Consider the following 27,339-nt stretch of genomic DNA (forward strand, 5'->3'; position numbering starts at 1 on the left):
GATTATCAGGTTCTGAAAATTCATCCCATTTGTCTTTAGCTCACATGGTTTTAGCTGGTTTTCTCTGATGATTCAGAGATGGTTAGTAAAATGGGAACAAACCAGTCTATCTTCTAACAGACTTTTTGCTCTCTTTTGGGTCCACATACTTAGGCATCTGGCAGTGTGCTAACCTCATTATTTCTATACCATTTTTTTCCTCTGAAGGAAGTCTGTGGCACCGCAGACATTGTGAAGATGAAGGAAAGGGCGATGATCCTCTAACACCATCAAGATCTCAACTGTAGCCCTTGAAAGCTGGAAGAACTCACAACATTGAGAATTCTACTTAAAAAACTCTCAAAACCTCAATACAGGCTAGACTAAATCATTTCAGAACAAACATGAGCACCACCAAGAAAGACCCTCCAATTCTTTTCACTAATGCATTTTCCTGGACTTAATCTGGTCTCCTTAGAGGTTTACATTTCCTCATTGGCCAAAGGTTCTTGTTCTGAGTTGTCTTGTTCAGTTCTCCTTCTCTTTGTGCATCTTGAGCAACTATAATGTTTATTGGGATAAGCGCTTTATGAATGGCCTGGGATCTATAAAGGATTCAAGGGAGTTCACCTCTTCAGGGAGTTTTGGAATAGTTTTCTCTGACCAGCAGAGAAACTTATCAATGCTAAGGAATGAATGAAAAGACACACAGACTCCCAGGGAGATGAAGAGAAGGGGGCAGGCAGGACAGCCAGGCTTGGTTGTGTGTCTCTCCGAATCCCTGCCAACTGCAACTTGCACCTTCAGATCTCTTCTAGCTGGCTCATTAAAATGAGAACTAGATCCTGGGGGCTTGTCCACTTTCCTGTTAAGATGACCATGTGGAATCTCTTCTTGTAGATGTGGTAACTTTCTCTCTCTCTCTCTCTCTCTCTCTCTCTCTGCAAACTCTTTGTGTTTTTCCATGTGTGCTTCTATGTCTGCATATGTCCAGGTGGTGCTCTGGTGGCTGGGTGGGCTCATTGGTTGAAACTCACCCTTCATGGCAACCATACAGGCTCCCCTCCTGCTGCCTTGATCCTAGCCTGCATGCCTCCATGGAGTGTTTGCCTGCATTCTTGCTGGAATTTTTAACTAAATGTTTTGCCGCTGTGCTGCAGTATAGATTATGTATAGAGACATAAAGATGTATATATATATACACACACACACATATATTTTTAAGAACTGAAAATACAACTCGACCTCTAAGTGACCCTATAATTTATTGTGCTAATCCAGGAATCCCTTTCCACTCCCCCTTACTCTACATAACACATACACCTCTACCAACTGCCCTATTTCTTGGTGGAGCTTCTAAATCTTTTGGTGCATTTTCAGCGTCTTAGAGGTGGCTGGGATCTATGGCCCAGCTGATTCTGATGCCCCCTTAAAATTCTGAGCCAGGCCATGGAAAGGGGAACAAAAACACCAATGCCCTAAAGAAGGGGTTTAAGCTGGCATGCTGCCTTTTTTTGCTCTATTTGTCCTAGACTCTTCATCAGCAACTGTGCCCTTCCCCAATAAAAAGACTGTATGGAGCAACCAGGCCTTGAGCTCTGTGACTTAGATGCCTGAACTAGGGACTGCCTGACAATTAAGTCACAGCCTAGGCCCTTCCCCACAAGCTCCATCTTGGCCTCATCTTCTGGACAGGCTGTTGGGTCAGTCCTCAAGTCACCTTCAAATCTCCCATCTTGCCCTTTTCCCTTGAGTACAGAGGGGCATTGAAGTGATCAGAAAAAACATGGGCCTGGAGAAATGAAGGCTAGAAGCCTCTGCTTTCCTGTGATTCCTCTTGCAAATTTCTCACGAAAACAAACTATTCCTAAATCGCTCCAAATCCTAATTCACATTTTTCAAAAAGCCTTCTCCCAGTCAGGCAAATCTAATCAAACCCCAATGCCCAGAGAGGTTCTCTCTGGTCAGCCTTGCATCTTCACCCCACCCTTGACTCATACCTTTAGTTAAGTGTCCCTTCCCACTTATCAAGAGAAAACTGGCCTCTCCCTACTTCTCAAACTTAGTGTGCTCAATTACCTGATTCAGTCCAACGGCTGGTTCATTGAGGTGCACAATCCAGATTCCAAGCACTGGTTCTCAACTCTGGAACTCCACCAGCCTAACCCACTTAAACCAGCCACCTGTGCTCCACCTCCGCAGGGGTGAGGAGAAAAATATTAACAAGGGGATAGTCCCCAAATGTCTGATTGCTGTGCCAAACTAAGTCCTAGCTCTACAACTAGAGAAGAAAGTCAATGGAAAAAGATGACAGAAAACATTTAAAACTTATTTAAGCATCAGAATGTGTTAGCTTATTGTACATATTTGAGTAGTGAGTGTGCTGTTGCTGTGTCTTTGGCTTTCTCTGTTATTAGTCTTTCTTCCCAGGAGGAGGTATTAGATGAAATCAGCAAACTCACCATTGTAGCCCGACTTGGCTCCTCCATGGCTGCATGTGTTAACACCTGCACACACACTCACAGAGTGGGAACCAAGTTGCATTTTCTTCAGAAGAGCTTTTGCCGAAGGGGAAAATTTCCAAATGAGCAAAATTTAGGACAACAGAAGGAAGTCCTGGGAGAAGGTAGCTTTATCTTGGCAGTGACTAAGCAAGGCAGTGTCTTGTAATTATTTTTATCACTGATGATAGTAAACTGTAATAAGACTCCATCTCTTGTGCTTACTTTGCTGCAATAGTTAGGTCTTTGTGCACAGTGATGCTGCTGTTGCTCTGTTGTACCATGTGGATTCCCTTTCACCCACCCTGTCCTCCCACTCTGAGTCAGAATGATATTGAATGAAACGTATTTGGGGCTAGAGTCAGCTCATGGAGCAGAGTTGATAGATGACAAGGCCCAGGAGCAGGTGTGGCTTGCTCAATCCCTCAGTTACCTCCTAAATTGCTAAGTTACCAGTAGTTTCCCAAAAAGGAAGATAGCTTGCCAAGCTCCTGTTATTGCATATGCTCACTTGGAAACAAAACAAGAAGTGATCCCTCTCTCAAGGGAGTTGTCTTAGCCCTGGGAGTGTGAGCTCCTTTAAGGACTTTGTTAACTGCTTGCAGTAATTAATACAGTTGCTTGGGTGGTGGGACCAAACACCAAATATCCATCTCAATTATGTTAGACATCATTAAGACCCAAAGCTCCAGGGTTTGGTTGTATCTTTGGTAGCACTTTCTGATGAATTGATTGGGTAGGCAATTCCTGGCCAGAAGGATAGTGGGGAAGAAAAGGCCAATATATTTGAACTGCCACCAACTGCTTCTGGTGTCATTACTATAGGAGGTAAACAGTTATGGGTCCCGTTCTCCAGAAAGGCCCTGTGCTGTGTGCATAAGGGCAGGGTAAGAATAAGAAAGAGACTTTTTACCTTAATAAAACTGGGCCAGAAGAAACAGTCAGGGTCAACGTCATCTTCCCTCAGGACACAAATGGAAGAATTTTTGTTTCACGAGAGGTGGAAAATAATACCAAAGCAACCAAACCCATTAGCACCATTCCATCCTATATGAGACCTTGCTTGGGTATGTGGTTTATGGAATTGCATTTGTCTATTTGTCAGCTAATCTGTAATCCATTGTTGTTTTCTGCTCTGTGCTTTTTATTTCCTCAGAAGCCCCTGCAAATAAGCAGCAGGGCCAGGGGCTGGTTGGGGGAGGAAGCTGGGGTAGTTACAGGGTAACAGGAAAAAGCAGGAAAAAAAAAAAGGTCCACAAAGTGTGCCTATTCCTCTCCCCCCGCCAAATGGAACACCAGTCCTCAAAGTTAATAAAGTATTGCTTCTTGAAATATTTTAATAAATGGATAAACATAATCAGTGCCAGTGCCTCATCATTTACCTCAGCATAAGGGGAGTTGGATGGTGGTGGAAATGGGGGGCAGGTGGGCTTGGGTGGTCATCCAAGCTCTAAACAAGCCACATGCGGGTCACGATGGCAGGTGAGGGAGGACAGCAGCAGCACAAACCAAGAATCTCCATCAGGGATGATCATGATACTAAAGGGGTTGCCAAGAAGAATTCTAAAACTTAGCTGCGACTCTGGATGATCCTGTGGGGAAATACATGCCACTGTAATTGTTCCAGGAGCTAATTCTCTGCAGGATACAAATCTCAGCGGAATGCATTAGTTACTGGGGAGGCAAAGTGGGATAGAGTGTAGCCCAGACTGTTAAAAAAACGCATAAGGCACCTTGAAATCTGACAATATAATCTATTCCCCCCAATGCATACATCACATACTCCTCTCCTCTCCAGAGGGGTTTGAGGTGGGAAGGCATATTCTGTTCAAATGCAAAATCAGTTGGGCTCAGCATTAAATACAGTTTAATTTCTGTCACACTAATAGTGACCCCAGGGGAGCCAGTTCTTAGTCATGTTTAATAGGTAGGGAACTGAGGCTGTACTAGGCCAGGATTCCACAACATGCTACACGGGAGTGAGAACTTGAGTCTTCTAAATCCTTGATTTTCCCAACTGAAAAGTGTCTTACTTAGAGACAAAACATCTGTGACCTTCGGGACCACATTTCAGTCTACCCCCATAAAAACTACATTTTTAGGCTTTATGAGGGGAAACAGCCTTGTTGTTGAGGCGCTACCATCAGGGTGGGCCCTGTAATCCACATTAAGAAGTCTGTACTGCACCCTGTAGGCTAGTGAAGGACCATCAGAATTAAATTTTAAGTCTATTTTTCAAATGATCATACAATTGTCCTTTTCTTTTGGTGTAGAGTTCCATGAATTTTAACACATGTAGACATTCATGTAACCACCACCACTATCAGGATACAGAACAGTTTCCACTGCCCCAGAAATCTCCTTTATATTATTTCTTTATAATCACACCTTAACCCTATTTCTAACCACTGATCAATTTTACATCACTATGGTTTTGGGCTTTCAAGAATGTCATAGAATATGTAATCTTTTGAGACAGACTTCTTTAATTCAGCGAAATGCCTTTCATATTCTTTCAAGATGTCATGTGAATCAACAGTTTGTTCCTTTTAATTGCTGAATAGAATTCAATTACATGGATCCACCAGCTTATCCATTCATCCACTGGAGGTCCTTTGGGTGGTTTCGTTTCTTTGACCCATGGATTAAAGGTATGTTATTTCCAAGTGTTTGGAGATTTTACTATTATTCATCTGTTATTGATTTCTAATTTAATTCAATTGTGGCCAAAGAACATACTCTGTGTTTTCTATTGTTTTTAATTGGTTAAAACTTGTTTTATGACCTAGGATATGGTCTATCTTGGAGAATGTCCCACGTGCACCTGAGAAGAATGTGTATTCTGCCGTTTGTTTGGTGAAGTGTTCTATAAACATCAGTTGGATTCAGTTGTCTAATGGTGTTCATTTCTTCAATATCCTTTCTGATTTTCTGTCTGCTAGCTTCCATCAATTACTGAAACTATAATTATGGATTTGTTCATTTCTTGTTTCAATTCTATCAGTTTTTGCTTCTAGTATTTTGAAACTGTTATTACGACACATTTAGGATTGCCGCCTTCTTGGTGAATTGACACTATCAATATATAACATCACTCTTTATTCCTGACACTTTGCAGTGAAGTCAAGTTTATCTGATGTTAATATAGCCACTCCAGCCTTCTTTTGGTTTTCAAATGGCATTTGTTTTCAGCCTTTTACTTTTAACTTACCTATATCATCATATTTGACATGAGTTTTTGTAGGCAGCATGGGGTCATGCTTTCTTAATCCATCCTGACAATACGTCTTTTCATTTGTATGTTTAGACCATTTAATGTAATTAGTGATAAGACCGGATTGGGGTTTGCCATTTTAAAATTTTCTGTTTGGTATCTGTTTTTTTTTCCTTCTCTGTTTCCCTTTTCCTGCTTTTTTTAGATTATTTGAACTTTTGGTATTACATTTTAATTTATCTATTGTGGCTTTGATATCTCTCTGTATAATTTTTTTAGTAGTTGCTCCAGGGATAACAAAATATATACTTTTCACAGTCTACTTAAAATCAACATTTTACCACTTCAATTGCAATGTAAAAACCCTACCAGCATATTGAGCCCTTTGTTCTCTCCACTTTATGCTATTACTGTCTTATGTATTACATTTACATACATCAAAAATCCCATCAAAATGTAATTTTTGCTTTCAATCAACAAATATGTTTTACAAAACTTAAGAGAAGAGTAGTCTATTATATTTAGCCAGATACTTACCAGTTCTGTTGCTCTTCCTTCATTCTGGATGTTCCAATTTCCCTTCTGGTATTTCTTTTTTTAATTTGTATTAATTTATGGGGTGCAAGTGCAATTTTATTACAAGCATAGATAGTGCAGTGGTCAAGTTGGGGCTTTTAGTATATCCATCGACCAAATAATGTACATTGTACCCAAGTATTTTTTCATCACCCACCCTTCCGAGTCTCCACTATCTATCATTCCACTTTCTATGTCCATTTCATTTCTATATGAATAAATTTCTTTAGCAATTATTTTACAGCAGATATGCTTGCTGTGAATTTTCTTAGTTTTCCTTCATCTGAAATTGTGTTTTAAGTTTTACCTTCATTCCTGAAAGTTATATTTTGCTAGATACTGAATTCTGGATTGATCATTCTTTCAACACTTGAAAAATTTTGTTTCTTCCTTCTGGTCTACAGAGTTTCTGATGGTAAATCTATAGTCATTCAAATTGTTGTTCCCCTATGCAGTACATAATGCATCATTTCTCTGTTTTTCTTAGTCTTTTCCAGCAGTTTGACTATGATTTATCTATTTATCCTGCTTGAGGTTCACTTGTTTTCTTAAACCTACAGGTTGGTGTCTTTAACCAAACTTGAGAACTTTTCAGCCATTGTTTCTTCAAATATTTTTTCTGCACTGTTCTCTTTCTCCTCTCCTACTAGGGCTCTAATAGCATGACTGATAGACCTTTTGTTATTGTCCTACAAGTCCCTGAGGCACTGTTCATTTTTTTTCAATCTTTTTTCTGTCACACTGCATAATTTCTATTTATCTACCTTCAACTTTACTCTTTCCTTTGTCCCCTCTCTTCTGTTGAGTCCACCCAGTGAGTTCTTAAATTTCAGTTACTGTATTTTTCAATCCTAAAATGTCCATTTGGCTCTTCTAATTCCTATTTCATGAGACTCTATAGCTTAACATTTATATTTTAACATTTGTTCCAAAAGTGTTTGCAATTGTTCATTTGAGTTTTTATGGTAGCAGACTTAAAGACTTTGTTGGATAATTCCAACACCTATATCTTTTTGTCCTTGGCTGTTGTCTTTTGCCATGCAAGTTGAGATGTCAATGGTTCTTCATATGCCTAGTAATTCTGGAGTATATCCTGCATGGACATTATAAAATTGTAGATCTGGTTTAAATTTTATGGAAAATGTATGTTTGCTTTTGCAGTCAATTTGATTAGGTTCAGGACACAGGTTTCCATCTGCCTTCCGTGGGCTGAGGGTTCAACCTCAGTTTTCTAAGCCTTTGCAGTGCTATCTGGATCTGTCTGCTGTGTATGTCATGAAATGGTCAGTCTAGAACCCAGATGGGTGTCTGTCAGCTCAGTTCTCAAACTATTTAGTATACTAATTAGGATCTGGATCAACACACGTACAGGTTGAGGATACACACCACAGAGCACATTAAAAAAAACTTTATGGGGTTACTTTCCCAAGCTCCTACTTCTCCACATTCTCCCCAGTACTCCCCAGTTCCTAGTACTTCCCTTTCAGTCCACTAGTCAGAAACTGTTCATGTCTGCAATTGTGCCACGTCTGGAGTTAAGCATTGGGAGAATAGAAAGAGAAAAAAAATCAACATAATGTGCTTTGCTCTCTTGGGGTCCATCTCTACCTCAAATAGAGATCATGGGTCCATTCCCTGAGAGTATTGGTTGTCGAAGGCTCCCATTGCTATCATTGTTGCTGTTGCTGTATGATTGCCTGAGGGTTGGGATGTGAAGGAAGAGAGAAATAAAAAGATGGGGATTTCCACCTCCCCAACCGCAAGCTTTAGGAATTCCTTCTCTCACTTCTCAAGCCAGAACTAGAAAGCTTCTTCTGGAGCTTTCTGTCTGTACCATAGTGCTCCCTTCAAGGTTTCTGACTGGATTAAGTTGCCAGAGAAAAAAATGTGGGAAACTCGCCATGAGTTTGTTGCTTCTTCACATTCTGCTGTTTTCCAATCTGCTTGCTGCTATTTACTTTTCAGAATTCTCAAATAGCTGTGCCATGCATTCTTTCTGGGTTTTATGATAGTGTTCAGTGGGAAACAAAGGGTAACAGATGCTTAAATATCTTACCCAGAACTGTAATCCTAAAATTGAATTTTAAATAAATCTTTCTGGTGCTTGTATGGAAGGTGAATTTGAAAGGAACAAGATTGAAGATAGGGAGATCACGTAGGAAACTACCACAGTAATCCAGGCAGTAGAATGAGATCTCAAACCTGGGTAGCAGTAGGAGAGATTCTCTATGATGAGAATGCCAATCCAAGAAATATTTGGGAGGTAAAATCAGCAAGACTTAATGATGGCACCCTCTTATAAGGCCATAATTGAAACATGGAAGTCTAAGACATGAGTGGTCAGGCTTTAAGTTAGGAATTGAAGGTAAAAAATCAGTATGATTGAATAAGAGATTATTAGGGAGGGAAAAGAGAGCCCAGATGAACTCCTGAGTGTCTGGTTTGGGTGACTAAGTGGATGGTGATCAAGATACAGAATATAATAGAACCATGTTAGCAGAAAGAAAAAATTCACTTTTGGACATGTTCAGTTTGAGGTAACTGTGTGACGTTCCGGTAGACATGGCCAACAGAAGACAAATATAAGCCTGAACCTAGGACCACAGGTTTGAGCTGAAGACTAAGCCTCAAAAGTTGATGGCTTGGTGGCACTTGAAACTATGGGAGTAGCTGAGATCACTCAAGGAGATAAATCAGAGAGCCAAAGCTGGAAACCAACAGAACACCAAATTTTGAGGGCAGATGGTACAAAAACAGCCTACAAAGAAGATAGAAAAGGAAGGTCAGAAAGATGAGAGAACTAGAAAAACCTAATGGCCCAGAAACCAAGAGGCTAGAGAGTGCCAAAAGGAATGAAAAGACACCAGTGTCACAGGTAGCAAAAGGGTTCCAGTAAGATAAAGCTCAAAACTGTCGACTAGATTTGCAAACTAGAAAATCATCAATGTTTCCGCTAAAGGCCCATCAATGAAGTGCTAGGGGACAAAAGCTACATTACAATGGGTTAAAGGACTGAATGGAACATGAGCTAAGTAGAAACAGTGAGTCAGTGTACTTAAAAAGTAGTACAAAAAAGAGATGAACTGGACAGCAGGTGGGAGGTGGATGCAGATAAAGAGTTTTTTTTTTTTTTTTTTTTTTTTTTGAGACGGAGTCTTGCTCTGTCACCCAGGCTGGAGTACAGTGGCCGGATCTCAGCTCACTGCAAGCTCCGCCTCCCAGGTTCACGCCATTCTCCTGCCTCAGCCTCCCGAGTAGCTGGGACTACAGTCGCCCGCCACCTCACCCGGCTAGTTTTTTTTGTATTTTTAGTAGAGACGGGGTTTCACCGTGTTAGCCAGGATGGTCTCGATCTCCTGACCTCGTGATCCACCCGTCTCGGCCTCCCAAAGTGCTGGGATTACAGGCTTGAGCCACCGCGCCCGGCCGATAAAGAGTTTTATTTTGGCCGGGCACAGTGGCTCATGCCTGTAATCCCAGCACTTTGGGAGCCCGAGGTGGGTGGATCACCTGAGGTCAGGAGTTCAAGACCAGCCTGGCCAACATGGTGAAACCCCGTCTCTACTAAAAATACAAAAAAAAAAAAAATTAGCTGGGAGTGGTGGCATGCGCCTGTAATCCCAGCTACTCGGGAGGTTGAGGCAAGAGAATCGCTTGAACCCAGGAGGTAGAGGTTGCAGTGAGCTGAGATTGTGCCACCGCACTCCAGCCTGGGTGACAGAGTAGGACTCCACCTTGAAAAAAAAGGTTTTATTTTGTTTTGCTTTTCATTTTGCATGCATGTGGCAAGAGTGTCTTGAGCACGTTTTTAAGCTAGAAACGGAGATTACAAAAGAGGAAGAGGATGAAAGTACAGGAAATGGTGGCAGGGAAAAGCAAGGGAAGGGCTAAGATGAGGGAGAAAAATTGATGGAGAGAAGTCCCAAGGTAGTTGAGTTGCTTTGAACAATAGGTGGGTCAGTCCAACCTTTAAAACAGAAAATAAAGATACTTGAGATAGGTGAAGAGGTAAATATGTCTGTGGGGAATGAAGTAGGAAATTGAAAGTGATTCAAGACTGATGGCTCAATCAAAAAATACTTAGGATATACTTAGGAAAAGAAGAACAAAACTTATATACTGAAAACTACGAAAAACTGTTGAAATGAACTAAACATGACCCAAATAAAAGGAAAGATATCCATGTTCATAGACAGGAAGATTTAAGATGGTTAAGATGAAAATACTCCCCAAATTGACCTATGAGTTAAATGTAAGCCCTATCACAATCCCAGTGGACTTCTTTTCAGAAACTGACATGTTGATGCTAAAATTCATATGGAAATGAAGGGACCCAGAATAGCCAAAATAAACTTGAAAAGGATCAAAAAATTGGAGGACTCATATCTTTTTTTAATTTTAAAACTTACTACAAAGATACAGCAATATAATTTTTATTTTTCATTGTTTTTAATCTTTGAAAAATTACAGTACTAGCATAAGGCTAGATATCACATAAGTAAATGGAATAAAACTGAGAATCCAGAAATAAGCTCTCATATTTAATTTTCAACAAGGGTATCAAAATAATTATGTGGGGAAAACATAGTTTTATTCAACAAATAGTGCTGAAGCAACCAAATATCCATATGCAAAAGAATGAAGTTGGAATCCTACATACCATATATAAAAATTAACTTAAAATGAATTTAAAACCTAAACATAAGAGCTAAACCTATACAATTCTTAGAATAAAAGGGATAAATCTTCAAGACCTTGGATCAGGTGATGGTTTCTTAGCTACAACACCAAAAGTAAAAACATTTAAAAATGGATAAATTGAACTTCATCAAAATTTGAAACTTATATGCTTTAAATAACACTATGAAGGTAAAATTTTCAAGACAATTGGTATAATCAAATATTGCCAAATCATATATATGACCCAGAATATATATTAAAAAACTCTTACCACTCAATAATAAAGAGACAAATAATCCAATTAAAAATGTGCAAACAGGAGCTTGAGACCAGCCTGGGCAACACAGCAAGACCTCGTCTCTACTAAAAATAAAAATTAAAAAATTTAGTTGGGTGTGGTCACAAGTGACTATAGTCCCAGCTACTCAGGAGAATGAGGTAAGAAAATTCCTTGAGCCAAGGAAATTAAGGCTGCAGTGAGTCATGTTTGTGCCATTGCACTCCAGCCTGGCCAACAGAGCAAGACTGTTTCAAAAAACATATATATGGGCAAAGGATTTGAATAGATATTTCTGTAAAAAGGATACACAAATGGCCAATATGCACATTAGAATATGCTCAACATAATTAGCAATCAGGGAAATGTAAATCAAAATCACAAGATATCACTTTGCACCCACTAGGAGGGCTATAGTAAAAATATAATAACAAGTGGCAGAGAGGGTGTGGAGAAACTGGAATCCTCACATACTGTTTATGGGAATGTAAAATGGTGCAGCCACTTTGGAAAAGTATGGAGGTTTCTCAAGTTAAACATAGAGTTATCACATGATCCAGCAATTCTGCTCCCAAGTATATACCTGAGAGAAATGGAAACTGAGGCCCACACACTTATACATGAATGTTCATAGCAGAATTATTCCCAATAGCCGCCAAATTTCTACCAACTGATGACTGGGTAAACACAATGTATATATATCCATACAATGGTATATTACTCAGCAATAAAAGGAAATACTGATACATGCTACGACATGCATGAACCTTGAAAACATTTTTATGTGAAAGAAGCCAGACACAAAGGCCACATATTGTATGATTAAATTTATATGAAACGTCCAGAATAGGCAAACTGATAGAGACAGAAAGTAAATTTCTGGTTGCCTAGGGCTCATGGGGTGTGGGGAAAGGAGATTGATTGCTAATAGGTTGGAGGTTTAATTTGAGGGGTGATGAAAATGTTCCAAAATTGGATTGTGGTGATGATTACAAAACAGTTAGGTTTTTTGTTTTTTTGAGACAGAATCTGGCTCTGTCACCCAGGCTGGAGTGCAGTGGCACAATCTCAGCTCACTGCAGCCTCCACCTCCTGGGTTCAAGCAGCCTCCACCTCCTGGGTTCAAGTGATTCTCCCGCCTCAGCCTCCTGAGTAGCTGGGATTACAGGCATGCACCACCATACCTGGCTAATTTTTGTATTTTTAGTAAAGACGAGGTTTCACCATGTTGGCCAGGCTGGTCTCAAACTTCTGACCTCAAGTGATCTGCCCGCCTCAGCCTCCCAACATGCTGGGATTACAGGCATGAGCCACCGTGCCCAACCACAAAACTGAATATACCGAAAACTTGAATTGCATACTTTTTAGTTTTTTTTAATATTTTTAAATTTTTTGTAGAAACAGGGTCTTACTATGTCGCCCAGGCTGATCTTGAACTCCTGGGTCCAAGCAATCCTCCTACCTCAGTCTCCCAAAGTGTTGGGATTACAGGCATGAGCCACCAAGCCCGGCCTGAATTATACACTTTAAGTGGGTGAATCATATGGTATGTGTAAACCCTGAAGACTCATCCAAAGAGCTCCTAGATCTGATAAATGAATTCCAAAAAGTTTCAGTATACAAAGTCAATGTACACAAATCAACAGTACTGCTGTAAAACAACAACGACCACGCTGAGAATCAAATCAAGAACTCAATCCCTTTTACAACAGCTGCAAAAAATAAAAATAAAATACTTAGGAATATACTTAACAACCATACTGCCAAAAGCAACCTACAGATTCAATGCAATTCCCATTAAAATACCACCATCACTCTTCACAGGACTAGAAAATACAATCCTAAAATTCATATAGAACCAAAAAAGAGCCCACAGAGCCAAAGCAAGATGTTCAAAAAGAACAAATCTGAAGCATCACATTACTCGACTTCAAACCATACCATAAGGGTATAGTTACCAAAACAGGATGCTACTGGTATAAAAATAGGCACATAGACCAATGGAACAGAATAGAGAACCCAGAAATAAAGTCAAATATGTACAGCCAACTGATCTTCAACAAAGCAAACAAAAACAAAGTGGGGAAAGGACGCCCTATTCAACAAATGGTGTTGGGATAATTGGCAAGCCAATTTGAAGAATCAGAAGAATAAAACTAGATCCTCATATCTCACCTTATACAAAAATCATACATCTAAGACCTGAAACCATAAAAATTCTAGAAGTTAACATAGGGAAAAACTCTTCTAGACGTTGCTTAGGCAAATAATTCATGACCAAGAACCAAAAAGAAAATGCAACAAAAACAAAAATAAATAAATGGGACCTAATTAAACTAAAAAGCTACTGCACAGCAAAAGAAATAATCAGCAGAGTAAACAGACAACCCATAGAGTGGGAAAAAATATTCACAAACTACGCATTTGACAAAGGACTAATATCCAGAATCTACAAGGAACTCAAATCAACAAGAAAAAAACAACCCCATCAAAAAGTAGGCAAAGGACATGAATAGACAATTCACAAAAGAAGATATACAAATGGCTAACAAACATATGGAAAAATGTTCAACATTGCTAATTATCAGGGAAATACAAATTAAAATCACAATGAGATGCCACCTTACTCCAAAAAAGTCAAAAAATAATAGATGCTGGTGTGGATGTGATGAAAAAGGAACACCTTTACACTGCTGGTGGGAATGTAAACTAGAACAACCACTATGGAAAACAGTATGGAGATTTCTTAAAGAACTAAAAGTAGAACTAACATTTAATTCAGTGATCTCACTACTGGGTATGCACGCAAAGGAAAATAAGTCATTATATGAAAAAGACACTTGCACATGCATGTTTATAGCAGCATAATTCACAATTGCAAAAATATGGAACCAACCTAAATGCCCATCAACCAATGAGTAGACAGGGAAAATGTGGTATATATACGCCATGGAATACTACTCAGCCATAAAAGGGAACAAAATAATGGCATTTACAGCAACTTGGATGGAGTTGGAGAAAAATGGAGACCATTTTTCTAAGTGAAGTAGCTCAGCAATGAAAAACCAAATAGCATATGTTCTCACTTATAAGTGGGAGCTAAGCTATTAGGATGCAAAGGTACAAAAATGATATAATGGACTTTGGGGAGTTGGGGGGAAGAGTGGGAGTGGGTGAGGGATAAAAGACTATCCACATAGGGTACAGTGTATACTGCCTGGGTAACAGGTGCACCAAAATCTCAGGAATCACCACTAAATAACTTATCCATGTAACAAAAAACCACCTGTTCCCCAAAAACTATTGAAATATAAAGAAGTCAGGCTATTTCCTTTCTCACTCTGCCTCCAGCAATAGGTCTGGCAGTAATTTTGTTTCCTTCCTGGCTCCAGCCTTCTTTCATCAGTCCTACCCTCATTGGTCCCAACTGATCACCGGTTCCAAATTCAGCTTATATCCCTGGCATCTGGGGCTCTGGTGACACCACCTCTTGGCTACTGTTCCTCCAGCCCTAAGTATAACAGAAGCTTCACACTGTGTGTGTGACTTCTTAGCTCTTCTGTCCTTGAGTAACCAATTCCCTGTATTAAATTTCCTCTGTTTGAAATATAACTGGAGTGGTTTCTGTTTTCTGACTGAACCTTGATTGATTATGTCTCCCAAATCAAAACTCTTAGCATAAAAACCTTCAACATACCAATTAAGCCTTTTTTTTTTTTCTTTTTTAAGAAGGAGTTTCACTCTGTCACCCAGGCTGGAGTGAGTGGCATGATCTCAGCTCACTGCAACCCCCGCCTCCCGGATTCGAGCGATTCTCCTGCCTCAGCCTCCCAAGTAGCTGGGACTACAGGCGCCTGCCACCACATCTGGCTAACTTTTTGTATTTTTAGTAGAGATGGGGTTTCACCATATTGGTCAGGCTGGTCTCGAACTCCTGACCTTGTGATCCACCCGTTTCACCCTCCCCAAGTGCTGGGATTACAGGAGTGAGCCACCGTGCCCAGCCAGGCCTTTTTTTTTCCTTTTTTTAACAGTCTCACCCCTCCTTACCTCTGTAGCCACTCTGTGCCCCTTCTGCTGCCAGAGAGTACCACCACCATTTATTAGATATTTATGCTATGTGTCAGGCATTTTTCTAAGCATGTCACATTATTTCACAGGCTATGTTTGTTTTACTTATGAATTACTGGGCACATTTCTCTACCAGAATGTTTTTATGACCTATATAGATGATTTTGTGGTTTAAACTTTTAGCATTTTTTAGTTTTGTTTTTTAAACTGTTATGATCTTAAAGATATAGGCAGATATAAAGTTATATATACATACAGAAATAAAATAATTTGCATCCAGTTAAGAAAATAAAACTGTTAAAAATACATAAGGTTACAAAGAAAGCTAGTTTTATTTATATATAGAGAGAGAGTCATCAAAATATAAAAGCAATTTTTTTTTTTGAAGCAGGATCTTGCTCTATTGCCCAGACTGGAGTACAGTGGCATGATCATGGCTTACTGCAACATCTGCTTTCTGGGCTCAAGTGATCCTCCTGCCTCAGCCTCCTGAGTAGCTGGGACCACAGGCATGAGCCACTATACCTGGCTAACTTTTTAACTTTTTGTAGAGACAGGGTCTCACTGTATTGCCCAGGTGGGTCTTGAACTCCTGGGCTGAAGTGATCTTCCCTCCTTGGCCTCCCTAAGTTTTGGGATGACAGGTGTGAGCCACCTCACTGGGCCAGCAAATTCCTGATAAAGAAATAGATATGCTTATTTAATAAGGCACTAAATATTAGGTTGGTGCAAAAGTTATCCCGGTTTTTGCCATAAAAACCACGATAACTTTTGCACCCACTTTTAACAAGATCCAGTTCTAACAGCTATCTTAATTTTGAAGTAGTGATGAGTGTGTGCAAAATAAATGTTGACGCATTGCAAAAACAACAAAAATTACGGATGGTTTCATTAGCACCTTTAAAAAACAGGGTTGGTAAAAAGGGGGAAATAATTCAACCGGTTAATTTTTTTTCCCTTGACGTAAAGCTCCAGAATTCAAAAGCAGGTACACGACACATCCTTCTAGTAAGGCTGGAGACTTGCAAGATGGCTTCCAGCCTAATGCTTTTAGCATGTTCATGCAAAGTTGGCTGTGCCCGCAGAATCACTGCTGAGCAGCTTGGACCTCTCTGGCTGTACCTTTAGTCATCTTGCAACACAGTGGAATGGGGCAGGAGGAAACCTAGTGATGTCTGGTCTCCAAGGCAAAGCAAGTCAGGAGAAGAATGGGAAACTGATTCAAAGGGAAGGAAAGCGCTGAGACACCTAAGGACTTGGCATGCTCATCCATCTGTCTCTAACCCATCAGAAAAGGTGATGTAATTACAATAGCATGGAGAGTCTTGGGACAGAATTGAAGAGGCATTTTCCCCGTAACTGCTTCCTTGATTGTCCTCTCCACCAAATGTCCACCCTCCAGGACTGATATTCAAAATATTTGACAAGTGGTAACAAATGGTCACAGACCAATCAGCATAACTGCCAGCTACAATACTAGAATAGAGTACTAGAGGTCTCCTGCTGTGGTAGACTTTACATGCTGGATTGTGGGGAGGTCCTGGGGTGAGACTGAGGAGCGGCTCTTGAACAACTGGCATACTGGATGTTCCACTCCTCCATTAACAATTTAAGTAACTGTCCCAGTACACATCACCCCAAAGGTAGGGCACAGTGAAAAAGAAAGCAGAACCTCTTAATGCTATATGAGTTAAAGATTGGGCAAGTCGTTGATGCTTGCATTTATGGGACACCTTGCCAATTTCACAGGTAGGAATTTCTTCTCTTGGCAGAAGACAAGGGCCAAAAATGATTTCAGCACATACCACTCCAAGAGTATTTTCAAATTTGGACTCTAAAAAGCTGCCAAATTGAAAGCAAGGCTACATTTGGATTAAAATCCTGATCCCCAACTTTTCATCATCTAGGAAGAAGCAAAGAAAGCAAAATACCTGAGATTGAGACCAAAGGGTATTAGCCTACACTGCCAGCTGCCCAGCTCTGAACAGAGAGGCCTGCCTGTCAGGTAAGGAGCTTTCTCCTTGGACTGGGCACCTCCTTCTGTAGCCCCATCCATCAGTTCACAGTTAGTTCAATTCCTCTTCCCATGAGGAGAAGGCTTCTAAACAGAGGAGGGAATTGGGTAACCTAGGCCCTGGGGCCCAGCCTTGACTAGGAAGAAAAAAAGAATTATTCAGCTGTGCATGGGATTCCTGAACAATAAGAGGGGAGATGAGCCATTTTAACAATAACTATTAATTTTTTATTAAATTTGTAGTCAAATATGACAATATTTTTTTCTTTCATAAAAACAAACAACATAAATATTTATAACATTATCAGTTTGGGAAAAGACAAAGAGAGGAAAAATGAATAAAAGCAATCAAAAGACAAATTCAAACACAGAATAAATATACCCTATTAACATGCATGCCTAGTCCTGTGGCTGCTGCTAGAGTACCACGCCCTTGGCCTCACAATCAGCAGTTCAAAATCTCCTCCAGCTTCAACACATCCAAGGCGGGGATTTTGGCAACTTCAAAGAAGACTCTGCAAAAGGAAGAGGGGTCTCCTCAGTATAGAATAGGGCAAATACAATCAGGCTCCATGGAACAAGTGGGACATATGGCCCTTAGTTCCCTATCTTGCTTTAACCCTAGAGTAGAAAGGAAGGTGAAAAGTGCCTGAATCTTTTTCTCTTAAGTGAGGCTAGTCTGGGTCTAGTATTTTAAAGCTTCCCCATAAATGAACACAAACCCAACCTCATCCGGGGCTTGGTACTTACGGGTGAGAATACTTGTAATATACAGCCTTGAGACTATCATAAGAACTGAAAGTCAGCAGTTTGTTCAGCCGTCTGACCAAGGGGTGAAGCTCAGAGATACTGTAGCCACTGTAATACTCCAGGAAGGGAACCTGGAAGAAGCAGCATGAATAGTGATTTCTACTACAGGAAGCACAATCCTCCCTCCATCTCTGCTATCCCAAGTCTAAGCTTCCCACACATGGTTTAAACAGAGATGACATTCAAAACATTTCAAAGACTCACATAGTATGGATGCTGATCAATAATTATACTATGCTATACAGAAGAATAGGTTCCAGCCACAAACTACTGAGATGGCTATATCCATACGTACCAGTTAGATATTAGCTCTTGGCCAGGTGTGGTAGGGATCATGCCTGTAATCTCAGCACATTAGAAGCCCGAGGCAGGAGGACTGCTTGAGCCCAGGAATTCAAGACCAGCCTGGGCAACACAGCAAGACTCTATCTCTATAAAAAAATTAAAAAATTATCTGGGCATGGTGGTGTGGACCTGTAGTCCCAGCTACTTGGGAGGCTGAGGCAGGAGGATCACTCGAGCCCAGGAGTTCGAGGCTGCAGTGAGCTATGATCGCACCACTGCACTCCAGCCTGGGTAACAGAGCAAGACCCTATCTCTTAACAACAACAACAAAAAAGATATTAGCCCTGGTCACGGATGTTCATGTAAGCAGAAATCCACCAGTCCTAAGGAACAGGACTGATTTTGTAATTTACTCACTCTCAGGTCCAGAGCTAATGGCCAGGTAAACCCTAGAACAAAGTTTAGGTGCCAACTCAACTGCCAATGTGAACTTAAGGCTGATCCTCCTCTCCGACTGTAACAGCTATCATTGCACAGGTTCATTTTCTCACTCAGCTAAGAATGCCTATTATGTGACAGAAGCGGTATAGCAATGTTTAAGGGCAGAGGTCCTGGAGGCAAAATGCTTCAGGTCAAATTTCAGTTCCCCTAACAGCTTGGCCTGGAGCCAGTTAATTAACCTCTTGGGGCCTCAGTTTCCCAATCTGCCAAATGGGGATTATTACAGTAATTCCATCATAGGGTTAAATGTGTGTGTGTGTGTGTGTGTGTGTGTGTGTGTGTGTGTGTGTGTGTGTGTGTGTGTGTATCATACATAGAACAGAGTCTGGCATATAGTAAGTGCCCAAACAATGCTAACTAGGATTACCAAGCCCTATACGTAGGATCCTGGGAACACAAAAATGAACGAGGGACCTGCCCTTGAGGAGTTTGTAGTCTAGTAAAGGAGACAGATGCGCAAACAGAGAGTTAAAAATGTGGTAAGTGCTAGAATGGAAGTGAGCATAGGACACTGGAGGAACACAGCAGCAGGACCCACAAACTGTGGGGAGAGTCACAGAAAGCTTCACAGAGGAGTGCATGTCCACAATGGTTGGTGAAGTGGGGAGCTCAACAGACAGAGAAAGGAAGAGGATTTGGTGGTTTCCTCAAAATGTCTTATTTTCCTTGAACTCCTCTTTTTCAAGTATCTTACCTGGAAGCCCAAATAGCTTACCTGGAAGTGAGGGTGGGAGCTAAGAAGCCCACGAATTTGGATCCCTTTATCTTTCACATGGTACCTGAGACACTTCTGCAGGAAACCCAGGACTCCCCCAAATACTGTTTGGAAACTACCACCACCACAGGCAAAGGGCGGTCATTGGCGTGCTGAGTAGGGGAGTAACACAAGGGGGTAATGGAGTAGACTGGATGTGTTAAATAAGATTAAAAGGCCCCAGTGCCACTGTGTCAGTTCAGACTCTCAAATGCTTCACCTTGACTATGTTATCATAGCCTGCTCACTGGTGTTCTCTCTCATCTACTCTACCTTCTATTTTGCTACACCACTACTGTTTCTAAAACACACAAACAGGAGCAGGTCAACCTCCCTGCCTAAAAATCCTTCAATGCCTTAGTGTAGCCTTCAAGGCCTTTCTTTCACAATCGGACCATGATCTACCATTCTGGTCTCATCTGTCACTAACATCATTAGCACCTCTCCTTTTACAATACTCTCTGCTGTATCCACAGGGGATGTCTTATTCTGCCCTAAACACAACATACTCCCTCCTCAATGCCTTCGTGTCTTTTTAATTATTGCTTCCTCTACCTAGAATGTCTCCTCTCACAAGTTCCTACACACCTTTCAAGACCCAGCTCAAAAGTCACCTCTTCTGTGAAGCCTTCCTTATCTATAGGAGAGGCAGTATACTAACATAGAGGATTGTGGAGTCAGACTACCCGAGTTCAGATTCAGGATGACATTTAGCTGATAAGCCCTGGTTTAGTCACCAAGTGTGAAAACACTGAAATATTTCTATCTTAGTTGGCACACAGTTTGCTGCCCTGGACCCATCAGCTGTCCCCCTCTTGGCCCACTGGATTTCCATGGGATCCAAGGGTCAAAGCCTGGTTCAGCATGGGGCCTCCAGGCCCTTAGCTCCAGAGCTGTGGCCATGCCCATTCTGATTACACAGTTGGTTTAGATTGTGAACACCACTCCTAGTTTCCAAAGCCTAGCTCCACCTCTCATCAGCTGTGTAAACATGGGAGTTATTTCTTATCTGCAAAACAGGGATAACAGTACTATCATGTGGGGTTATTGTGGAGATTAAATGAGTTAATATGCAAAGTGCTTAGATCACTGTCTAAGCACTCAATAAATGCCAGTCATAATTATTATTTATTCTTTTTCATCATCACTATCATCTATTGAATGCTTTCTCTGATTCAAGAAATTTTAATATGGCTTGTCCAAGTTCACATAAGTACTTTATGTGGTTCTTTCTCAGCACACAGAGGTTCTTCCCTCAGTGGCTCCAGGATTTTTAGGTAGGAGGAGCTCAGAAGTGGTTGAGCAGAGGGGCTGCATTTGTGAGCATACTCCTGCTACTTGGATTACATATTATACATATCATCAGTAAGAATGCAAAATTCACTAAAGTTGATTTTACCCTCAACTTTTCATACAATTGAGAAAGCATCAAATATGAGTTTTATTTGTATTGGAGCAGGAGGCTTTGTGAGGGCCTTCTTCACAGAAGAACACTATAGTCATGCCCAAGTGCCACTTTTATAGACACAGACGGTTGCTTTCACTACTCTTCTCTGGCTCAGTGCTTTTCAAACCCTGTTCCAACAAGCTCCCTCAGGGGCCAGCCTTGCTGAGGGGATTGCAAGAGACAAGAGGGGAACAGGGCTGGGGATAAGAAGTAGGATCACACTACTCCCTATGACAACCAGAATACCTTCACAGTAATCTGGTGTGTAATATTTGGCTTTCAGGTGAGCTTTCTTTGGAACAAAGGGTACTTTGATTATGAAAAATGACATAATTCAAAACTATTGCTATAGAAGCCCTTGTCCCGTTGTCCAGGTGTTAGAGTTCATAATTGTATGTGTCAGTTTTGTCCCCAAGAGTTTCCCATGGCCCTAATTTACACCTTCCCCCGAGCTGACCTTGTGCTTTTTAAATCTCTGTCCCCACACCCCTATCTCGCAAGCATTTACCCAGTATTCGAGCTTCTTCATGTAGAGGGCCAGTAGTAAGGAGGCAGCAGCTAGCTTGGAAGCCTTCTCCTGGACATAGTTGTATTCCTGCAGGGTCATCTCACAGATGTAGCGGGACAAGGTCAGTGTCTTCATGTTGGTGTGGATACACTAAAGGCAATGAGAAGACTGGCTCAGAAATCAATTTAGAAAGCCGGTACCAAGCAGAGGACTCTCTCTCCAGTTACATCATCCCGAGCCTCAGTGGCCCTCTGTTTGAGTAATATGCCTTTCTCCTACAACCATAATTCACCTCATCTTCCCTACCCACAAAAACAGACTCTTTAGGGGGCATTCTGAAACAGTCAGTGGGATTTGCCACCTTTAGGATTTTAATCAAATTATCAACTGTATGTATGGTACTGGCCTACATCCCCCCTTGCTATATGGGTCATTCTTTAAAGAGCCAAAGTTCCTCCCACCGTGACTCTGATCCTGGTCCTCCCTAGAAGGTGTTCCATACTTCAAAACAACCTTTTCCCTTTTCTTGTTTAAACGTATTTTTTTTTAATTACAACCTATCACACACACAAAGAAAAAAGTACATTGTACACATTTGCACAATACAATGAATTATAAAGTGACCTCCCTTGTAACCAATACTCAGGCAAAGAACGAGAATATTGCCAGCATCCCCCCACAAAGCTTTCCACGTGTCCATCCCCCCCCCCACCCCGATCAAAGAAACGTTTCCCCTCCCCAACTCCGGCCTCACCTCAAAACCTTATAGACACACTGTGGAAATCTGCAACTCACCCCCGCCCACCTCCCATTGTTTCACAAAGATTGCCAAGCTTTAACCTAGGAGGTTGGATGGAAGGAGAATGCTCCCTGCTGCCTGTTGTCCCTTTCCCCTTTCCTACCACTCAGGCAGCTACTCTGGCTGTAAAGGAGACTAACTCAGCAGTGGGAGAATGAAGATGTGTCTCTTCTCTCTTACCCTAGCATATCTTCGCAGAAAATGATAGGCGACCGGAATGTTAATGTCAAATTTGAGGACGTTCAGGATGTCGATTTCCACGTTGAGCATCTCATATCGCTGATAATTATCATCACAGATGTACACAAACTCATCCACACAAGGTGGGTTGTGCTCCTATGGGTGGAAAGGAGAGGAGGTGACAACCAGGCAGACAGCCCCATCCTTTCTGCTTAGAGGTAAAAGCCAGCGGGAAGAAGGGTGAAGGATTTCCTGGCATAAATCTTCAGGGTAGCTCTGACACTCAGCTTCTGGTTGATGTGAGTGGCTCATCAGAAAAAGTAAACCAAAGAAAGGACAGAAGAGGCCTGCCCCAAAACTGTACCACCACCACCAGACAGAGGATAGGACCTCCTGGGGGTGGATTCTTACAGTGCCAGAAGCAACATAATGGGGCACAGGATCTAGGAGTAGCAATCTGCCCTCTGAGAACCACGAATGGGAAATCTAAGGCCTGCTCTGGAGGGAGGAACAGAAGGAAGCCACGGAAAGGGGAGCTAGAGATAGAAAATAAGCCTGTATTTTGTGTCCTAGGGTAAGGAATGAGTAAGGATGTTTGAAGAGGGCAATACAGGGTATCCGGCAGTGAGAGAGGGGGAGAGGCAGACAGGCACAGAGGAAACATAAGCAGAAACAAAGGTCTGCAGTGGGCAGAGTGTGCGGAGGTGCCCAGAGGTCAGACAAGGGAGGGCCAGGCCAGGCTGAGGGTAAGAAGAACCTCTGTCCCAGGAGGTTCTTCCAGTGCTCTGCCCTCTGGAGGTCAAACATTGGTTTGGAGAAACAATGAGGACACAGGAAGGCCCCTAATTCTTCTCCCTACCTGCAACTTACTGCCCACCACAGCCTTCTTCCCCCACCTTTTCCCTATTTTTGGATCACAGACAGGACCAACCCTTTGGTTTGGCAGACAAAGAAACCTAGGCTCAGAGAAAAGTGATGTGCTCAGGTTCACACAGCAAGCTAGTGGCAACACCAGGGCAAGAACCTCTCTCTTCCACTGCTCTGTGCAACGGCTACTGTCTCCTTTCTCTCCTCATGCCATCTCCACACCTCCCCTAAACAAAAGGCTTTCTGTACTTCTTAATCCTGTGAGAGGAAGACACCCCTCCTCCATAGGACTTGGTAGGGGCCCTCTGTCCTAGCCAACAGAGGAGGGGTGCTCCAACTCCCAGGATTTGCTAAGAAGTGCCCACCACTCCCTCCCTCCCTCTCTTTCACTTCCACCCTCCCTTCCCCTTTCTGTCAGCCAGGGACCACCCGCAGTGTTCTTAACACCACTGAAGCTAAGGCACAGCACAGCTCTCCAAGACACAGAGAGCGCCAGCCAGGGAGAAAGCAGGAAACAAAGGGAGGGAACAAGGGAGGTAAGGAAAGAGGAGGGGAGGTGGGCACAGGGTGGGGAGGGAGGGGCAAGAACTGAGTGAGAAAAGCCACCGAGAAAGAGAAAAAGAAAAAGAAAAAGATTGAGTAACTGAGGAAAGAAAAGATCAGTTGAGGAAAGAAGGAAGAAAGGAGGAAGGAAAGAGGGAAGGTAGGAAAGAGGGAGGGAAGAAGGAAGTAGAGAGGGAGAACAAAGGGAAAATGGAGTAAGGGAAGGAGAAAAAAAGAAGGGAGGGAAAAAAGGAGGGAAGAAGGGAGGGAAGAAGGAAAAGAAAGGAAGGGAGGGACTGAGGAACAAGGGAGGAGGGGAAGGAGGGAGGGAAAGAAGGAGAAAGCAGGGAGAGAATAAAGGAGGGAGTGAAGGAGGGAAAAAGGAGGGAGAAAGGGAGGGCAGGAGGAAGAAGAAAGGAAGGGAGGCAAGAAAGCAGGGAGGGAGGGAGGAAGGGTAGAAGGAAAAAGAGAGGGAGGGAGGGAAGGAGAAAGGAGGGAGGGTAGGAAGAAAAGGGGAGGGAAGGAGGAAAGGAGGAAAGGAGGAAGGAGGGAGAGAGGTAGGATAGAAGGAAGGAGAAACAGAGGGAGGGAAGTGGAAAATAGGGAGGAAGGGTGGGGAAGAGGAGGGAGGGAGAAGAGGAGGAGGAGGGAGGGAGGAGGAGGAGGAAGGAGGGAGGGGAGGAAGAGGAAGAAGGGAGGGAGAAGGGAGGAGGAGGGAGAAGAGGAGGAAGAGGGAGGAGGGAGGGAGGGAGAAGAGGAGGAGGAGGGAAGAGGAAGGAGGGAGGGAGAAGAGGAGGAGGAGGAAGGAGGGAGGGAGAAGAGGAGGAGGAGGAAGGAGGGAGGGAGAAGAGGAGGAGGAGGAAGGAAGGAGGGAGGAAGAAGAGGAGGAGGAGTAAGGAGGGAGGGAGGGAGGGAGGAAAGTAGGAGGAAGGAGGGAGGAAAGGAGGAGGAAGGAGGGAGGAAGGGAGGAAAGGAGGGAGAGATAAAGAAAGGAGGGAGAGAGGGAAGGAGAAAAGAGGGAAGGAGAAAAGAGGGAAGGAAAAAAGAGGGAAGGAAAAAAGAGGGAAGGAGGGAGGGTAAGAGGAAGGAGGGTAAGAGGAAGGAGGAATGGAGGTTGGGAAGAAGAAAAGAGGAACAGAAGGAAGGAGGGTATAGGAAAGAGGGTGGAAGAAAGGAGGGAGGGAGAGGAGGAAGAAGGAGGGAAGAAGGGAGGAGGGACTAAGGGAGGGTAGGAGGAAGAAGGGACAGAGGGAGACAAAGAGAAAGGAGGGAGGGAAGGAAGGAAAGAGGGTGGAAGGGAGGGTAGGAGGAATGAGGGAGAAAGAAAGGGAAGGAGAAAGAAGCGGGGGGAGAGGGTAGGAGGAAGGATGGAGGGAGGGATAAAGAAAGGAAGAGAAGGAAGAAGAAAGGAGGGAGGACAGGAAGGAGGAAGGGAGAAAAAGAGAAAGAAGGGAGGGAGGGAGGAAGGGATGGAGGGAAAGGGGGGTGCAGAAGGAAAGAGGGTAGGAGGAAGGAAGGAGGATAGGATGAAGAAGGAGAATGGGAGGAAAAGAGTAGGGAGGGGAAAAGGAGGGAGGAAGAGAGGGTAGGAGGAATTAGGGACTAAAGGAGTGTAGGAGGAAGGAGGGGAGGAAGGAAGGGAGGAGGAAGGAGGGAGGGCCGAAGGAAGGGTAGACAGGAGGAGGGTGGGAGAGAGGGTAGGAGGAAGGAAGGAGAAAAAGGGTAGGAGGAAGGAGAGAAAGAGGGAACAAAGGAAGGAGAAAAGGAGGGAAGGAAGGAGAAGGGGAGGAAGGAAGGAGTAAGGGAAGGAAGGAGGAAAAAAGGAAGGAGGAAAGGAGGGTATGAAGAAGGAGAGTAGAAGAAAGTAGAAGGAAGGTGGGAGGGAGGAAGTGTGGGAGGAAAAAGGGAGGAAGAAAGGGAAGGAGAAAAAAGGGAGGGAGGGAAGGAGGAAACGGAGAAGGGAAGGAGGAAAAGGAGAAAGGAAGAAGGGAGAGAAGGAAGGTAGAAAAAAGGAGGGGGAAGGAGGAAGGAGGGTGCAGAGGGAGGGTAGGAGGAAGGAGGGACAAAGGGAGAGTAGGAGGAAGAAGGGAGATAAGCAAGGAGGGAGGGAGGGAAGGAGAAAGGGAAGGAAGGATGGAGGAAGAAGGGAGAAAGAAAGGGTAGGAGGAAGAAAGAAGGGAGGGAGGGAAGAAGAAATGAGGGAGGAAGGGTAGGAGGAATGAGGGACAGAGAGAGAAAGAGGAAGGAGAGAAGGAGGGAGGCAAGGAGGGAGGGAAGAAGGAAGGAGGGAGGGAGGGAAGCACAGAGGAGGATGAAAGGGAGAATAGGAGAATGGAGGGTGAAAGGGAGGGTACAAGGAAGAAGATAGGGAGGGAGGGTGAGAGAAAGAAGGGAGGGAGAGGAAGGAAGGAGGGAGGAAGGGAAAGAGGGAAGGAGGAGGGAGGGAGGGAGAGGTCCTGTGGGATAGGGAGGAAGAGATGGAGCTAGCAAGGGAGAAAGGGAGTGTGCCAGGGAGAAAGCAAGCCAGGGAAAGGAAAAGAGAGGGAAAGAAGCAGAGAGTGAGCAAGCCACATAGGGAAAGAGGGAGAGAGCAAAGGAGGGAGGGAAGGAGGAAGGGGGAAAGGAATAGAAGGGGAGGAGAAGAGGGGTCCTGTGAAATTCGGAGGAAGGGAGGGAGCAAAGGAGGGAGGCAAAGCAAGCGAGGGAAGGAGAGAGGGAGGGAGGGAATGGGTAAGAGAAGGAGGGAGGGAAAAAACAGGACAGGGAGTAAAAGAGGAAGGGAGAGAGTGAGCAAGGAATAAAAAGAGGGAGCCTGGGAGGGAAGAAAGCAGGTGAGGAAGGGAGAGAGCAGGTGAGGGAGCAAGGGAAAGAGAGGAAAGGAGAGAGCAAGCCACGGAGGGAGGGAGGGTGTAGACTAGCCAGGGAGAGAGGAATCTATCCACCAAGTAAGAGAGGGAGCCTGGGAAGGAAGCAAGAGGGAAAGAAAGAGGGAGCCAGCAGGTGAGTGAGGGAGGGAGGAAACAAGGGAAGGAGTGAGCAAGGGAGGAAAAGCAGGAGGAAGGGAGGAGGGAGCAAGCAAGCTGGCATAGGAGGAAGGGATAGAGTGAGGGAGGGAGGGCTCAAGTGAGCAGGTGAGTAAGGGGCAACGAAGGAGGGTGGGGTGGTGAGTGAAGGAAAAAAATCACTGGAGGGCAGGTGACAGGGAAAGAAGGAGGGGAGGAAGGGAGCAAGTTAAGGAGGGAGAGAATGAGGCAGGGAGGGAGGGAGAGGGTAAGAGTCAGTATGTGTCTGGGGAGGAGAGGGAGGCAGGAGCTGGGGAGTGAACCAACACAG

At 43.2% G+C, this 27,339-nt stretch overlaps 2 protein-coding genes across 2 annotated transcripts in view; one reads left to right on the forward strand and one right to left on the reverse strand.

The window, feature by feature from the left end:
• DGKK (diacylglycerol kinase, kappa) overlaps positions 1 to 3,837 on the forward strand; it is a 108,494-nt gene extending 104,657 nt beyond the window's left edge. The window contains exon 28 of the mRNA XM_011991342.1: positions 212 to 3,837. Coding sequence (XP_011846732.1) covers positions 212 to 287 — 76 coding nt within the window. The 3' untranslated portion in view covers positions 288 to 3,837. The remainder of the gene's footprint in view (positions 1 to 211) is intronic.
• A 13,680-nt stretch (positions 3,838 to 17,517) lies between these two features.
• Positions 17,518 to 27,339, reverse strand: part of CCNB3 (cyclin B3) — a 79,677-nt gene continuing 69,855 nt past the window's right edge. Inside the window, exons 10-13 of the mRNA XM_011991343.1 lie at positions 22,597 to 22,752; positions 21,618 to 21,767; positions 18,063 to 18,193; positions 17,518 to 17,827 (exon numbers count right to left, since the gene is read on the reverse strand). Of these exons, the coding sequence (XP_011846733.1) occupies positions 17,758 to 17,827; positions 18,063 to 18,193; positions 21,618 to 21,767; positions 22,597 to 22,752 (507 nt within the window). The 3' untranslated portion in view covers positions 17,518 to 17,757. The remainder of the gene's footprint in view (positions 17,828 to 18,062; positions 18,194 to 21,617; positions 21,768 to 22,596; positions 22,753 to 27,339) is intronic.

This window comes from Mandrillus leucophaeus, unplaced genomic scaffold, assembly GCF_000951045.1.
Source record: "Mandrillus leucophaeus isolate KB7577 unplaced genomic scaffold, Mleu.le_1.0 Scaffold395, whole genome shotgun sequence".
NCBI lineage: Eukaryota > Metazoa > Chordata > Mammalia > Primates > Cercopithecidae > Mandrillus > Mandrillus leucophaeus.